Here is a 17,453-nt window from a genome sequence, read left to right as displayed (position 1 = left end):
ATTTCTCTGACTTCGCCAGCGGAATGGGTTCCGCTCTGACTCTCGCCAGCGGAATGGCCTCCGCTCTGGCTTTGATTCCTCTGGCGTGTCTCTCTGGCTTCTCGACTCGTCTGGCGACTTGACTCCTCTGGCGCTTTGACTCCTCTGGCGTCTTGACTCCTCTGCTCTTGGTGAATGACTTCTCAGGATCTGGAGCGCTTGATTCCACTGCTCTGGCTTCCGCGCAGGGTTTTAGCTCTGGCGTGCCATAGTATGCACATAAACACAATTCTTAGCCCAAATTCTCCAAAATTTGCACTCTTCTTCTCGAAAACCTAAATCTCCTGTAAAGCATAAAATATACCAAAAGCGCACCAATTTCCAGAAGATTTAACTTAAAATATGCACATGCAAACCCCCAAAATTAGAACAGTTACGCATAAATCAACCCCCCCCACACTTAGCCTTTTGCTTGTCCTCAAGCAAAATCCATATGAATCCTAGGAAGAGATTGATTTCAACAATGCTAATTTCCATCCAAACATTCTCAAAGTCAGTTCAAAATTTTACAATCAATACACATCTCTCGATCATGCAAGTAACTTAAAGTTTAAGAAGCAACAAAACAGTAATGTAAGCAATTCGATCAGACCCAATTCTCCGCTAGAAGTGAATTCCCTAATGTGATCGCCTTTATAATCAATATCACCATTTTTCACACTTTGTGTGCTTGAGATTTTCGACAGTTGAGCCATAATTCGTGAAATAAAAACCATTTGGATGTAATCCAAAGTCTTTTCACGTGGTTTCCCATGCTCATAGTTAGACTAGAGGAGCAGAGACTCAGAGCTATCACATTTCAGAACAGGCCAGATGTTTCAGAGCTGGTAATTTTAAAGTTGGCAATTCGTCCAACATTTTTCACATTTCACAGATAAGATACGATCGTAGGCAATCACAATGACAACACTCCTTCTAGCATCTACCGGACAAATCACGTTTTACTAACTTACAATCATGTTGCAACAAAACTCAAATTCTTTGCACAAACAAGAAACATATATCAAGAGTAAAACAAGAATAACCACCATTCATTCACAAACCCGAAATTCGCATCGAAAACCTTATTCTCTTCCACAAATTCATACAAGCTAGCAAGATTCGAGTCCAAAAACTAAGCATAGAAAAATCAATTTCGCCCAATTTTCAATATAAGCACAAAACTCCCCCCACACTTAAAGCATGCCATGTCCTCAGGGCATAAAAAGAAAGATGAAAAGTGTAGAAAGTGTCCCTGATTATCGGCATGGAAAAGCTGAACCATCGTGAGAGGCGGCGAAAATTGAGGTTTGTGGCCTTGCAGAGGGAAGAGTGGCCACACTGCATCAGGATAGGGCTGCCAGAGCAGCGCGAAGAAGTGCAGCGCGGAGAAGGATATCGCTGCCAAAGCAGCGCTGAGAAGGCGCTGGCGGCATTATGAGAATTGCAGCGCTGAAAAATAAGACAAGCGCACCAAGCATCAAAGCATCCGCACAACAACCGAAACTTAGGAAAAACACGAAACACACAACTAAAAACAACGAATAACAAAAACTAAAAACAAACCAACGGTGGGTTGCCTCCCACCAAGCGCTAGATTTAGAGTCGCCAGCCCGACTTCAGTTTTGCTTCATCAATGAGGATCGTGCAGGGCTTGAGACTCCACTTCCATCGGAGTACTCCGCCCATAGTAGGATTTCATGCGATGTCCGTCTCCTCTGAAATTCTCCTTAGAATGGGCTGCGCCAGGGTCAAACACGTCCTTTGGCAACACACCTTCTTTATTCTGGGACAACGCTACCGATCTGAACCTCGGCTTCTCCTTTTTCTCTTCTAAGAATACGTACTTGAGATTGGCTGGGAGTTCCTTTAGTTCCAGCGCTGACCTCTTGGTTCCCATCTGTTCATCAAAGGACAGCTCGGTATGGCTGGACAGCACTGAGCTCGGCAGAGTTGGACAGAGCAGGGGTGAGCTCGGTAGAGCGAGCTGGGCAGCGCTGACGGGTGCTGAGCTCGGCAGAGCGGGCAGGGCAGCGCTGACGGGTGGCAGAGCTGGCTGGTCAGCGTTGAAGGGTGCGGGGCTCGGTAGAGCTGACTGGTCAGCGTTGAAGGGTGGCAGAGCTGACTGGTCAGCGCTGAAGGGTGCGGAGCTCAGCAGAGCTGACTGGTCAGCGCTGAAGGGTGGCAGAGCTGGCTGGGCAACGCTGAACTCTTCAGCTTCCCTAGCTAATTCCTCCATGTCGGCCGATCCAGCGCAAACTTCCATATATTCCTGTTCCTGTATAAATACCTTCTCAACCAAGCCATCAATAGGTTCTATAAATGAGCATTCGTTGATAAAATTTGTAGAAGGCATAGCACGATTATCATGCACAGAGAAAGACACTGACTCCCCTAACACGGTCATTTTAATATTTCCATCCTTAACATCAATTAAGGTGTTAGTGGTTGCCATAAACGGTCTTCCTAACAGTAGTGTGTGCTCTACACCATTTTCATGCACCTCCCCAATCTCGAGAACCATAAAATCTACGGGAATAATCAAGCCCCCAACATTCACCAAAACATCCTCTATGATCCCACGGGGGTATCTAACGGACCTATCGGCGAGTTGTAGACACATGCGAGTGGGTTTCAAATCACCTAACTCTAATTGTTTAAAAATAGAGTAAGGCATTAGGTTAATTCCAGCACCCAAATCTAACATTCCCGTAGCTTCCTTACCATTTCCTAAAGCAATTTTAATCACGAAGCTACCTGGATCGCGTTGCTTTGGTGGCAGAGGCTGCTGTATGATCGAGTTTGCAATTTCTGAGACCAGAACCTTCTCATTGTCCTCGAACTTCCGCTTGTTGGAGACTAACTCCTTGAAAAACTTCACATACGCCGGGACTTTTCTGATCACATCAAGGAGGGGCAGATTCACGTTTACCTTGGCAAGCATGTTGTAGAAGTCGGCGAACTGTTTATCCATCTTTTCATTCCTCAATCTGCCCGGGAAAGGGATCGGAGGTCGATAAGGTGTAGTAGACTTGTGAAGTTTATTCTCCTTTCCTTCCTCCATCTCTCCATCTTTTTGCTGGTCTGCCTTCTCTCCATCGCTAGGGCTGGTCAGCTCTGGTCTGGTCTGGGCTGAGCTCGGCAGCTCTGGACTGGCCTGGGATGAGCTCGGCAGCTCTGGACTAGTCTGGGCTAAGCTCGGCAGCTCTGGATTCCAGCTCTGGTCTGCCTTCAAGGCTGAATTTGGCATAACGGAATTCTGCAGAGCTGGAGTTTGTATAGCGGAATGCGGCAGAGAAGAAGTCTGCAGAGCTGGGTTCGGCACCGCTGCACTGGGCAGCGCTGGATTCAGCAGTGCTGAGCTCGGCTCCCTCCTCCTACACGGACTGAACTGAACTGAGCTGTCCAGAGCTGGATTGGTCATAGCTGAATTCGGCAGGGCTGACCTGGTCTGCGCTGGCACTTCCACTTTGTTATCCACCATCTTACCACTGCGCAGAACAGTGACAGCTTGAGCTTGGTGAGTTTGCAAGGGCTGGCCATGGAATTTTCCGGGCTGCTGTTGTTGTTGGATTTGATTCAAAGTACCATAAAGTTGGCCAACAGTTGTTTCAAGCCTTTTGATGGTAGATGCCTGGGACTCTATGCTTTGTTTGATGATCTCCATGAAGGCGTGCAGCGTTTCTTCGAGTGACGTTTTCTGCGGTGGCATGGGCTGTGCACTCTGCTGCGAAGCCGATTGTTGCTGTTGGTATTGCGGTTTATACGGTTGAGATGAGCCCTGCTGCGAAGGGAAGTATTGAAGTTGCTGTTGATACCCCATTTGGGATGGTCGCCGGAATTGATTCCCCCCAAAATTTTGATTTCCCCAACCAAAGTTGGGCTGCCCTCTCCATCCACCATTGACATTTTGTTGAGCTTGATTAAAATTCTGCCCGTACGGTCTGCTTAGCCCTTGATTGTAGCTTTGAAATCCTTGTGCCGCATAGACCTCAGCTTATCCTTTCGGCAGCGCTGCATGCTGCAGAGCTGGATTCTGCACCGGGGCTGAATTTTCCATCTTGTCCATCTTCAGCTGTTGTACATCCCGCATGATTGAAGCCAATTGCTGCTGCATCTCAAATTGGTTCGTCACCGCGCTGGCTTCAACTCTTCTTCCACGGACGGACTTTTGTTGGGAGCTCTCGGCTAAAGTTTTGAAAATCCCCTTTAACTCCGTGGCTGTCTTCCGTGCTATGTTACCTCCTGCCGTGCTATCCACCATAAATTGGGCAGTTGGCACTAACCCATCATAGAAGAATTGCATTAGCATGACATTTGGGTACTGATGTTGAGGGCATTGACGGAGCAGTTCTTGATATCTATCCCAAGCTTCATGTGGGGGCTCATCCACTCCTTGGGTGAATTCCATTATTTGCGTCCTGAGCTCCTGTGTCTTATGGCTTGGGTAGTATTTCAGCATAAATTTTTCACAAGCATCTCCCCAAGTAGTGATAGAATTGGGTGGCAGAGCTAGCATCCATGTCCTCGCCCGGTCTTTAAGTGCATATAGAAAGCACTTGAGCTTGAGTTGGTCCTCCGTGAGATTAAGCAAAGGAATTGTTTGCACTTGGGTGCAAAAATCTCGAATGAATTGCAGCGCATCCTCACTTGGCATCCCGTGGAACACCGGCAACAAACTTGAATCATTCGGCTTGAGATTATAGTTTCTCACTGCAATGGGGAGCACGATCGCCGACGTGTTGGTATCTCCGATTACCGGCCTGGTAAAGTCTCCCATATACTCCATATTCTGTGCCATAACCTCTTTTTCCTCGTTGATATTCTGCTCTGCTCGGTCAACAAAGTCAGAGCTGGTTTCTTCCTCGTTTGTATTATGCTCAGTGCTGAAATCGGCAGGGCTGGCCTGGGCTGCGCTGGACTTAGTAGGGCTGGCAGTGCTCAACTCGGGAGGGCTGGCCTCTTCCTCCTTAGTGTGTTCTGCCGTGTCTATGATCTGCTCTGTATGGTTAGAGCTGGCTTTCTCCTCTACTACGGTCTGCTCTGGAACGTCAGGATCAGAGTCAGAGCTGGACTCGGTAGAGCTGGCAGCGCTGTCCTCGGCGAACACTCCTTTGCAGCTATTTTTCCTAAAAATCCCTTCGCTCGTACTATGCAACGGGGACACAAGTTTGCCTTTAAGACTACGGCGTCCCTGCATGCACAACACTAAACAAACGGGTTAAACGCACCGAGTGGAAGAAACGTAAAAACAAAAACGAGAGAAACTTAAAATTAAATAAGCAAGTAAACAAAACGACACAACTAAAATGCCTAAAACTCTCCCCGGCAACGGCGCCAAAATTTGACTCAACTAGAAACACCTCTAAGTTGACTTGCAATAGAACAAGGACATCCTAGCGATGGTAAGTTGACCCAGTGTCATCTCTCAAGGAAAGTCTTTAAGGGCTTTTAGTAGTATCGTAAGAAAAAGCAATAAAAGAAAGCAGTAAAGGTTTTGATTTAAAAACGTAACTTAAACTTAAACGTAAATTGAACTTAAACTTAACCTAGGCAATAATTTAAACAACTCGAATTAAACCTAACTTAAGAAATTAAATACTTGTGAATTAAAAACCAACTAATCTAGACATGAAACTAAAGTGCATAATTTAAATTGCATAATTGAAACGAAAGCATAAACATGAACGAAAAGCATAAACATGATTAAACGAAAATAAATTGAATTAAAATACGAAATACCGTAAATATCTTGAACGTGTAATTGTGTCACTCAATCACAATCCAAGAATAAAATAAAAACTGAATTGAAATCTAACTTAAAACAATGAATTTGGAAACTATGAAAAACTATGAAAACAAGTAAATTCCTAAGCTTCGGAGCAGTGCAGCGCTGGATGCTTCTTCACGGCAGAACTCCAAAAATTAGGGCAAGGGATTGATTGGATGATTTACAATGAAAAGTATGGCCCTATTTATAGACTTCAAATCCTTCTGGATCACCATGGAAGTTGCCATGCAAAGCCGGACTCTAAAAGGAATAGAATCGTGCAAAGGAAGGTAAGTCCAGCTGTGACGCGCTCAGCAAGTAATCTCCACTCTGGCGAAAATCGCGGCTCTCGCCAGAGAAATGGCTATTGCCAGGGGAACGGATGATTTCTCTGACTTCGCCAGCGGAATGGGTTCCGCTCTGACTCTCGCCAGCGGAATGGCCTCCGCTCTGGCTTTGATTCCTCTGGCGTGTCTCTCTGGCTTCTCGATTCCTCTGGCGACTTGACTCCTCTGGCGCCTTGACTCCTCTGGCGTCTTGACTCCTCTGCTCTTGGTGAATGACTTCTCAGGATCTGGAGCGCTTGATTCCACTGCTCTGGCTTCCGCGCAGGGTTTTAGCTCTGGCGTGCCATAGTATGCACATAAACACAATTCTTAGCCCAAATTCTCCAAAATTTGCACTCTTCTTCTCGAAAACCTAAATCTCCTACAAAGCATAAAATATACCAAAAACGCACCAATTTCCAGAAGATTTAACTTAAAATATGCACATGCAAACCCCCAAAATTAGAACAATTACGCATAAATCACTATCGCTTGATCTAGAGAGGGATAGAGAACGTATATTGACCGAGGGACCTTGGCACTGGTTTAGCGATCTAATGCTGGTGAAGAAAGTGGAGTCAATGCTTACGGCAGCCAATACGAAATTTGATGTGGATACAACTCCATAATCTGCCTATCGTCTGCATGGAACTGCAAATTCTGAGACGCATGGGCAAACAAGTGGCGAAGGTGCTGGAAATTGATAAGAGTGCAAAGGGTTGATGCTTAGGGAGATATGCTCGAATAAGAATTACGAGATCTAATAAGGAACCTCTAGTCCAGGGCATTACCATCAACATGGAGGGGGATGAAAGGGGAGACTATTGCCCTAGTTTTGTATGAAAAGCTTTCGGATTTATTTTGCTTTGTTTGTGGCAAGATAGGCCACCATATAAAGGATTGTGAGTGCTCGAATGAGGAAAAAACGGCTCCAGCTTATGGAATGTGGTTGAAGGCAAGAAGGGGGATTGACTACCGTCGGGTAACTCACAGTGCTCAGGCCTTGGGCAGCACGGGAGAACCCTAGGGGCCCTAGACCGCCACCAAGGGCCTCTACTAATGTGGATGATGGGAGAAAGAAGGCAGTGGAAGCTTCTAATGGGAAGGAGACATGGAAAGTGCTAGTGGTGGTAAGTAAAGAGAGAGAACATGTGGTTCGGGGGGAGAGATGGAGATAGATATCATGTGAGGGACGGGATATTTGGTGGTTGAAGAGTTGGTTACGGAGGGAAGTGTGATGAGGGAGAATGCCACATGGGTGGGGGGAAAAGGGAGAGGGTATGAGAGATGGAGGGGATGGAGAGACGCATAAAAAGGGGAGGATGGAGAGAGAGTGTGAGAGTGGAGAATGAGGGAGTGGGGGAGGGGATAAGGTCGGTTGGAGTGAGGAAGGGTGTTCTGGAGACTCAGGAGGAGGGAGTGAACGTGGAAAAAGGGGACAACTCGCTATTGGATTTGGAAAGAGACACAAATAAAGGTAAGTTGGGGAGAAGACTGAGAGGTAATTCTCCTATAAAACCTCTTAAATTATCCCTGAGTAAGAGCAAGGCGAAGGTGATGAGTAAGGGATGGAAACAGTTGGCTCGTACAAATCAGCAGGCAGTAAATCCAATACTCATGCTAAGGGACAGGAACTTGAAGGACTGCTGGGCAAGAGAAAATAAGGGAGGGATTTTGGAAATGGCAAGGAGAGTGGAGTTAAAAGAAAGAGGGCTAAGGAGACTACACATGAGACGACGAATGAAGTTATGACAACGGCGGTGGCTACCATATCGCCGCCCCGCCGACATCAATAAGTTGTTTAGTTTGGAATGCACGTGGTCTGGGAAATCCGCGTGCATTCCATGAGTTTCGGCAGTTAATTGTCGGGTGTTCCCCGAGTATAGTCTTTGTGTGTGAGGCGAAGCTCGTAACGAGTCAATGCACATGGTGGAGATCTTTTATTGGTTTTGAATGGATGTTGGTTGTGGATGCGAGTGGGAGAAAATGTGGTCTTATGTTGATGTGGAAAGACACGGTGCAGGTCACAACCCTGTCCTACTCACAGGGTCATATTGATTTCTATATTACATTTGAGAATAGAAAGTGGAGATTTACGAGATTTTACGGGAACCCCGATGTGGATCAACGCAGATTTTCTTGGGAGCTTTTACGACGCCTTAGTGATCAAGTGCCGTCTGAGGATATGCCATGCATGGCTTGTGGGGAGGGATTTTAATGAGATTCTTCATGATTCAGAAAATATAGTAGGTAAAGGGAAGCAGCCGAGTCAGATGAATAGCTTCCGAGAAGTGCTTTGTTATAGTAGATTACAAGAGATAGCCCAACCGAACAGAAATTTTACGTGGATGAACAAAATAGTGGACGATATGATTTTTGAGCGGCTGAACCGTTTTTAGGGAATGGGCTGTGGAATTTAGAATTCCTGAATTGCAGCATGAAGGCGCTGGACTTCTACGGGTCCGATCATAGACCCGTTCTGTGCAGTTTTGCACCGGAGGAGAGTAAGCTGGTGAGATACGGTAAGGGTCGGTTTCACTTCGAGGATAAGTGGTTCCTCGAGAAGGACTTTGTTCCTAATTTTTTATGCAAATGGGCATCATTACATTCTGTTGTGGAGGCGAGAAGAAGGATGGATGAATGCATAGTCTTTTTAGAGAATTGGGTACGAAAACAGTTTAACAAATTGGGCAAGAGAATAGCCGAGATGAGGAAAGAGCGATTGAGAAAGATGAAGAGATTGGGGGGCATGCATAACGGTCAGGAGGTGATCGAACTCAGTAACCGGATTGAGAGAGCTGTGGAAGCTGAGGCTTGTCATTGGAAACAAAGGGCGCGAGTTAATTGGCTAGCCAATGGAGATCAGAATACTGGAGCTTTTCATAAACAATCTTCAAAGCGACGGAAGAAGAACAGTATAAAAGGGTTGAAGAATAAGGATGGAGAGTGGATGGAGAAGGAGGAGAATAAGGCATGAGTCGTTAAGGAATATTTCTAGATGTTGTTTACTTCTAATAATCCCTCTAAGGACGATATCGAGGCGGTAACGATACATATTAAGGAGTAAATTTCGGGAGAGGATAATTGGATGCTTGCTAGGCCTTATGAAGCAGAAGAAGTCAGGAGGGCATTGTTTGAGATGCACCCAACAAAGCACCGGGGCCGGATCGGTATAATGCGAGGTTTTTTCAATGTTTTTAGCTAGCGGTGGGCAGTTTTGTGACTAGGGAGGCGCTGGATGTTTTTAACGGCAAATTTGATCCGACGGAGTGGAATTAAACTCTTATTACTCTTATTCTGAAGGTAGAAAAGCCTAGTGTCGTGGAGAAATTTAGGCCTTTGAGTTTGTGCAATACTTTATATAAAATCGTGACTAAGGTGTTAGTGAATAGAATACGCATGGTGTTGGGGAGGGTGATTGACCAAGCGCAAAGTGCTTTTCTTAAGGATCGGCAAATCACGGATAATATTCTTATTAGTTTTGAATGCCAGCATTTGCTTCAGAACAGAAAGAAAGGAAAGAAAGGCTATGCAGCGTTAAAATTGGACATGAGTAAGGCTTATGATAGGGTTTAGTGGGACTATCTGGAGGCTGTGTTGAGAAAGATGGAGTTCCCGAGTGCGTTATGTTCTTTGCTGATGAAGTGTGTTCGGTCGGTGTCTTTCTCTTTTCTTCTCAATAGAGCGGTTTATGGAGAAATAACGCCTACTAGGGGGCTACGTCAGGGTGATCCTTTGTCCCCGTTCTTGTTTGTCATTTGCGCACAAGGGTTCTCTCCATTGTTTAAATATCATGAATGCAGGGGGCAGATCAATGGTGTACCAATGATACCGAAATCTCTCAATATTACGCATCTTTTCTTCGCGGATGATAGTCTCGTTTTCTTTCGGGCGGAGGAGAAGGAAGAGGAAAGAGTGGAAACTATTGTTTATACTTATCAGCGTGCATCGGGGCAACTTATAAATATGGAGAAATCTTCGATTACTTTCAGCCCAAATACGACACGAGATAAGGAGGGGGAGGTTTATCATATGCTGGGAGTTAAGTCAGGAGACGACATTCAACGATATTTGGGGCTGCCGGGTTTTTCACTCCGACAAAAATGACTTCAGTTTGGATATCTTGTTGATAGGATGGAGAAGAAAGTAAAGAGTTGGAGTCAAAGGAGTTTTTTGACAGGTGGGAAGGAGGTTCTTATTCAATCGGTGGTGCAGGCGGTGCCGATTTATGCCATGCAGTGCTTTCGTTTGCCTCAGTCTATATGTGATAACATGCATATGATATGCGTTGGGTTTTGGTATGGAGATAGTGAGGAGCAAAGACGTTTGCACTGGCATCGTTAGGGCAAGATGTGTATTCCTAAAGATCGTGGTGGAATGGGGTTTCGTGATTTCAAGGTTTTTAACAAAGCCTTATTAGCAATGCAAGTTTGGAGAATTATGCAGAGGCCGGACTCACTTGTGGCTAGAGTGTTTCAGGCTAAATATTTTAAAGAATGTGATATTTTAAGTGCAACGATACTAGCAAAATGTTCTTTTGTTTGGCGGTCTTTAGCGAGAGTAGAGAGCTTATACAAGCGGGTTCAGCTTGGAGTTTGGGAAACGAGAGAAGTATACGGGCTGTGAATAACAAATGGATGATGGGGCAGGTGGAGATGTCATGTGGGCGTGGTAAGGCGGATGATAACTTATTGGTGGCAGATTTGATCACGGAGAATGGAGGCTAGGATGTGGGAAAGATTTCGAGAGTTTTTTGGCCCCATGAGGTTGAGCGAATTATGAGCACACCGATTGGGGAAAGAGGAATGGAGGATAAGAGGTACTGAACTTACAATCCCAATGGGTAGTTTTCAGTTAAGTCGGCCTATCTGTTGGGGATTGGGTACTACGAGAAGCCGATGCACAGCAGCACAGATGATCGCAAATGACGGGGGCATTTTTTTTGGAATACGACTATTCTGCCTAAGGTCAAAGTGTTTATGTAGCGTGCGTTGTCTGATATTATCCCGACGACGGTTAATTTGAAAAACCACCACGTGCTGACTGATGGAATGTGTGAGATGTGCAGTGACAGATGGGGGACTACCGAACATATGCTAGCCTTTTGGCCAAGGATTAGAGGTGTGTGAAAAGGGACGATATTCTGGGAGCTGTTAAAAGAAGCAAGATATCATAATTTGATGGAGATTGCTAGCCACATGCGAAGGGTGTTAGATGATGGGCATTATGATCTTTGGTGTATTATGACGTGGAGAGTATGGGGTTTTATTTGCAGCTTGCGACATAATAAGGTGGAGGCATGTGAGATGCCGAAGGAGGTGGATTGTCGGTCTTTCCTAGAGACTTACATCGCTGCTAAACCGACCTTCACTGTGGACCATTGGTTGGGGGTGAAGCTTGGACAGAAAAAATGGGGGAAGCCGACAAGGGGCGATTCCGGGTGAATGTGGATGCAAGATACGGTGTGGGCAAAGGAGTGTTTGGGGCGGCTGGTTGCAGCTGTAGCTAAGAAGACGTCGCCGACGACTAGTGTGTTGATGGCAGAGATTTTGGCGGTCTTGCATGGCATTATTTTATGTGTGGAACATGATATTGCTACGGTTGAAATTTATACAGATTCAATCCTTGCGGCACGAGCTATGGTGGATGAAGAAGAAGAGAACTGGTGTTTACCCGATGATATTAGAGATATTTTTGTTATGGCGCGAGAGAATTTACTTATCGGAGTTAAGCATGTGTATAGAGAGGCAAATGAGGCGGCACATGCTCTTGGTTGTTTTTCTGGGCGAGGTATTGAGTCTATGGTTTGGTCTTAGGATTTCCCTAGTTGGTTGAGGGACATTGTTGATTCTGATAATTCTTAATATAAGAGTTTTTCTCCGTTTTCAAAAAAAAAATGAAAGGAATAAGCAGGCGAATGTATAGTCATGTAGTGTAGATGAATTTGGATTTTACTTTTTTTTTCCAGGATAATTAATACCTTTGTTTGATGTAGTTAGGGAAGAGAGTGAATTTTGGACTCGATCTAAATTTGTGGATTCATATATTTTTTTTTCTAATTTAGATTTTGTAAAAATTGAACTTGATGTATTTGGATTGAATTTGAAGTAGTTTTAAAAATTTCGGATCCAAATTTGGAGTAAGAGGTTCAACACCTAAATTCGGATCCAAATTTGGTATTTTTTTTAATTCGATTCGATTGAATTTAAAGTTTTAAAGGTCGAATTCACAGCCAAGTCTATTCCTAGTTGTGAATTCAAATGTTAAAGTTTGAATTCACAGCTTGTTGGGAACTTAGTGAAATATCCTAATCCATGTTTTGATGATACTAAAATCAATAGGTTTTTTGTGTAATAGACTAGAACTGCTTGAACTCAAGTGTTAGAGTTCTTTTTCTAGTTTAGTTGCTGTTCTGAAGACTAAAGACTGAAGTTGCCGACTGAAGTATCAGTCGAAGAATCAGTTTTGACTGATTACTTAATGCGAGCCACATGGAATCAGCGGACTGATACTAATGTCAAGTATCAGTTAAACATTCTTCCTCGGACTGAACCTCCAACGTTCAAAGAAAGCCACGCACTCCAGAAGTACAGCTACATTAAATGCAGAGATCTCAGGATTGTCCTTTCTCTGCAGAGGTCATTCCTCTTTGGTGATTACCTTTTCAGAGATGTCGCATCTCATGCTCCTCAACATAGCCGTTCTCACCAAACAAGGAACCTCGAAGATTGAAGCCTCAGCCCAAGTTCAAATTACTCTCTAACGGAAGAAATCTTGAAGACCTTCCCCGCCAATAGATCTATTCAAACGTCTCCTATAAATAGCGCTCGAGGATCACTTCAATCTTCACCGATTCAACGACATAAGCTGAAACGCTGCCAAAATTGTTTCTCAGCTAAAGCCCAGACTCTCCAAAGTTTGAATCGAAGAAGAGAATCCCAAAGCCAAAAATCAGTCACTGCTGATTACATATATTCTCTTAGACCTTAGGCAAACCTCGTTTATCCAAAGCCTAGGTCAAACTAACTCCAAAGAACTTGTTCTTTGAAGTTTAGTTGGCAAGTTTTCAAACCTCCCTTCAACCTACTGAATCGAGTGTTTGTGTTGTAAAGGAGTTCAGAAAGGTGTTCTGTCTCCGTGAGATCCCAGTGCCCAGTCGTGCTAGGAGTGAAAAATCCAACAAGGTGTGTTGGTACTGAAGATTGGATCTTCAGTTGTTTCGGTTGTGTGCACCCGCAAGCAAACGTTCAGGTTTGCTGTGCACCCGTAAGCATGAGCATCGGTTTGCAGTGCACCCGTAAGCACTTGCCAATGAAGTTGTTGGTCTGATCAACCGACCGTGGATGTAGGAAGTGTTTTCCGAACCACGTAAAAATCTCTGTGTTATTTACAGCTTTCAGTATTTACTTTCTTACTTGTGTTCTTCCCTTCGTAAACTGAAAACTGATTAATCGCAAAGAGAAACCTAAAGACTGACAACGTGCTTAACTCACAGGCTATTTCGAAACAAAGTTTTCCGCTACGTGTGTTATCAGTCTAACTGATCTATCTTCTGATAGTCATAAGATTTATAACATCTCTTTTTATCAAACTCGACTGAAGCCTTACGTGTATCAGTTAAGGTCTCTGACTTAACTGATAACTCTTTACTGAAGAGTATTCAGTATCAGTCGTCAACCCTATTTTGGTCAAAACTCTTTTCAGTAAACAAGTTATGTAAGTTTGTGTTTGAAGTTTCGTTTTGACTCATTTGAAGTCAAAAATAGCCTATAGGTGTATTCTCTGCCCTATACACCTATTCGAGACCCTCCAGACCTAACACAGCTAAAAATAGTGGAAGTCATGCATTTGAGTTTTAAAGCTTGAATTCAAAATTAGAAATAATACTAGCTGTGAATTTGAGATTTAAACCTTAAATTCACGACTAAAAATATTTCTAGTTGTGAATTCAAACATTAAAACTAGAATTCATGACTAACACTATTTCTAGTTGTGAATTTAAACTTTAAAACTTAAATTTACAACCAACACTAGTTATTCAGTTGTGAATTCGAGATTTAAAACTTGAAAAAATTAGTGCTAGTTGTGAAATAGACTTGGTTGTGAATTCATGGATAATTTTTAAGTTTTTTATGTGAAGGGTAAAATGGTAAATGTGACATTTTTTTTTTAATCTTAGTGGATAATTTTTATTTTTAGTATTCCAAAACGACTATTTTCAAAACTCACTCTAACTTTTTTATGATAGTTGTTAACTATTTTTAGAATAAATCTCAGTTTTTATTTGTAAAATAGAAATAAAGAAAGAACTGGAAAATAAAAGTGTTAATCATATGTATCCTCATTATATTAATTTAGACATTCTTTTTAAAACCAATATTTAGAATTGGGTTTTTGTTTTTGTTTATTTTTTTTGAAATACAGTTTTTTTTTAACCGTGTAATGTATAAGTGTATTTAATCAGAATCAGAATCCATATATTATAGCAAAATAAATCTTATCCTACATGGCATCGTATAATAATTCCATTCTAATTTTCTTCAATTCTCATTGATTCTTATTTATTTATATATTTCTAATCAATTTTTACATTATAGCAAAATAAATCATATCCTATGTGGCATCGTATAATCACTTCATTCTAAGTTTCCTCAATTCTCATTCATTCTTATTTATTTATACATTTCTAAGCAATTTTTACATTTAAAAACTATTAAATAATCATATAAATTTATAGATAAATTCTATACTATTAAATAATCGTATAAAACTATTAGATAAAGTCTGTACTATTAAATTATTGTATAAAACTATTAGATAAATTCAACATATCCATTTAATTATAAATCCTACATATCCATTTGATTATCGAAACCCAGCCAAATTAAAACACATTAGAACTTCGAGGGTCCATTCTTCTATTTTCAAACGCCTGAAATCCCTCTCAACCTCATACCAACTTTTCTTATACATATAAACTCAATGACCAACAAGAACTCATCATGCCTCACAATCCACATTTTTTTCACCCGAAAAATTTAACTTAATAAAATGATGGCATCCAGAATAGGAATCTTTATACCCACTTAATTGAGATTGTTCCAAGTGTGACTAAAACTTAAATAAAGTATTCCAATAAATTAATCCACGAAAATCAATCAATTCAAATGTCAATTCATTTTTTAGAAAAGATATTCTTCAACTAAATGTTATAAATAAATAAAATACATGCCTATGCCCAATCTATCTATATATATATATATATATATATATATATCTATATATAATAGCAAAATATATCCTATTCTACGTGGCGCAATGGTAGAGAATGGAGGCTAGGGTTTTGGAATTGAAGTGTTGGGGAAGATGATGGATATGAAGAATGGGGGGGGGGAATGAGTTTTAGAGCTCAAATTCGCGTCTAGGGTCTACTTGGGGGGAGCCCCGCCTTTTTCCCGCAGTCACAGCCCGTGACCGCGGCTAGGAAACGTGGGAAAATGGCAGGGAACCCGCGGTCTCACCCCGCAGGCGCGGGTGGTGATCGCGGTCTACTGGGCTCTTTGCACAGTCTGCTCGTTTTGCTCCGTTCTCCCTCGTCCGGACTCGGATTTGGTCACCGTTTGCGCTCACGGATTCCTCTCGAGACGTACTTTAATCTCATGTCTTCAAAATCCTCCAATTATTCCTTGATGTTTCCTGAAAACACTCCAAAAACTATACCAAACATCAAATCTCAACAAAACTCAACATTAGGGTACAAACACGCATTGGCAAGCAAAATATGAAGGGAACTGACAACAAATCATATGGAATTGAGGTACGAAAACCATGTTTGTCAACCCCCCAAACTTAAAGCGTTGTTTGTCCCCAAACAACAAAGAGATGAGAAATAAAAGATAACAAACATGTGAGAATAAATTGGTGTCATTTTAAGGGCTTCAAATTTTTCAAAAATCTTTCAAAAGTGTATCACAAGTAGAAATGCATTCCAAGAAGTCACAAGTGATAATGAGTTCAACATTATAGCCTCCAAGCTTGAATCCTCACAAATGTGGATGTTTCAATGATGCACTCAACTCTCAAGTGTTTAGATTGGACGTGTTTGCACTCAAATTGAATCATGTACGCAATCTACCATAGGCTTGCCATTTGTCCTAACTCTTTATACTTCAATGTGTTATAAATAATGATCAACAAAGGCTTTCATAAGGTTGTAATGAGGGCTCTTTGGTGAGGTGAGGTGTTTTTAGGCAAATGACTCATATCCCACAATCTAACAATAACAATGAACAAGTCAAATTCACCATTTCTCTTTTCTAATCAATCAAAAACCAATATCCCTACATTTCTTCTTTTCACCCTTAGTGATACTTATCATGATATGATTCAAAAGGCAAATCACTCCCCTTTATGCTCTTTTATTCACATTCATTTTCATTTATTTTTCTTTCTTTTTCTTTTTAAGCTCATAGGGGACTAGTGATTTTCACTCAATCAAAGCTTGATAAGCAATTTCAATCATTTCCCAAACCTTTTCATCAAAGCAACCACTAACAATCTAAGTCCTACCCATCATTGGTTAATTCAAGGAAAAGTTATAAGGCACAAAAGTGGGTAAACTAGGATCATATGAGAATTTAGACAAGATTTGGGTTAGGTGGTTAGCAAAGATGGCCTTCAATCATCTACTTTCATTTTTTGAGAGAGGACTTATGGCAAGTTCTAGAGATTAACGAATATGTTCAATTGATTTATACTCAAGAATGAAATGAGATTGTGATAATATGACAATCAATGGCTCAAATCTTACAAGCTCATTTCAAAGTTCTTGGAGGCAAAACATTTAACTCACTTGTCACAAGTTCAAACTTTTCATGCATAATCCACAAGTGATACACAACAACTTTTTTTCAAAAACAACAATCATAAGCCCAAAAACCAATTCATAATCACAATATTTGCTACAATTATCCCAAGCAAAACAAAAACAAAAATATCATCTCAACTAACTCTCAAGCTTTCATTTATTCAACAATAACAAAAACAAGACAATAAAACTAAAACAAACAAAAACAAGTAAAGCAAAAGATAGATGAGACAACTAATCCATCTTTCCCCTCCCCCAAACTTATTTCACACAAAGGAGAAATAAGTTTGGATGAAGGAGAAAATGGTTACTTGTCTCGTACTCACAAACGAGGTGGAGGCTTAGGCGGTGGCCATTTCTCATCAAATTTGCATGCTCCATCTACCGCGACCCAAAAATATGGTGGCTTTGCAATTCTTGAGACATCCCGGACGTCATGGTAATCTCGTTCACCATCTAGATTACCACCACA

The 17,453-nt window shown here is 42.0% G+C and overlaps 1 protein-coding gene across 1 annotated transcript; it reads left to right on the top strand.

The window, feature by feature from the left end:
* The first annotated feature begins 7,401 nt into the window (after positions 1 to 7,401).
* Positions 7,402 to 9,091, top strand: LOC131006826 (uncharacterized). The gene is made up of 3 exons (XM_057933989.1): positions 7,402 to 7,591; positions 8,197 to 8,364; positions 8,514 to 9,091. Exons 1-3 carry the CDS (start codon positions 7,402 to 7,404, stop codon positions 9,089 to 9,091), a joined length of 936 nt encoding a protein of 311 aa, XP_057789972.1.
* The last annotated feature ends 8,362 nt before the right edge of the window (positions 9,092 to 17,453 follow it).

The sequence above is a fragment of the Salvia miltiorrhiza genome, chromosome 1, assembly GCF_028751815.1.
Source record: "Salvia miltiorrhiza cultivar Shanhuang (shh) chromosome 1, IMPLAD_Smil_shh, whole genome shotgun sequence".
Taxonomy (NCBI): Eukaryota; Viridiplantae; Streptophyta; class Magnoliopsida; order Lamiales; family Lamiaceae; genus Salvia; species Salvia miltiorrhiza.
Note: the sequence above shows the minus strand (reverse complement) of the source record. Positions and strands in the feature narration are given on the sequence as shown.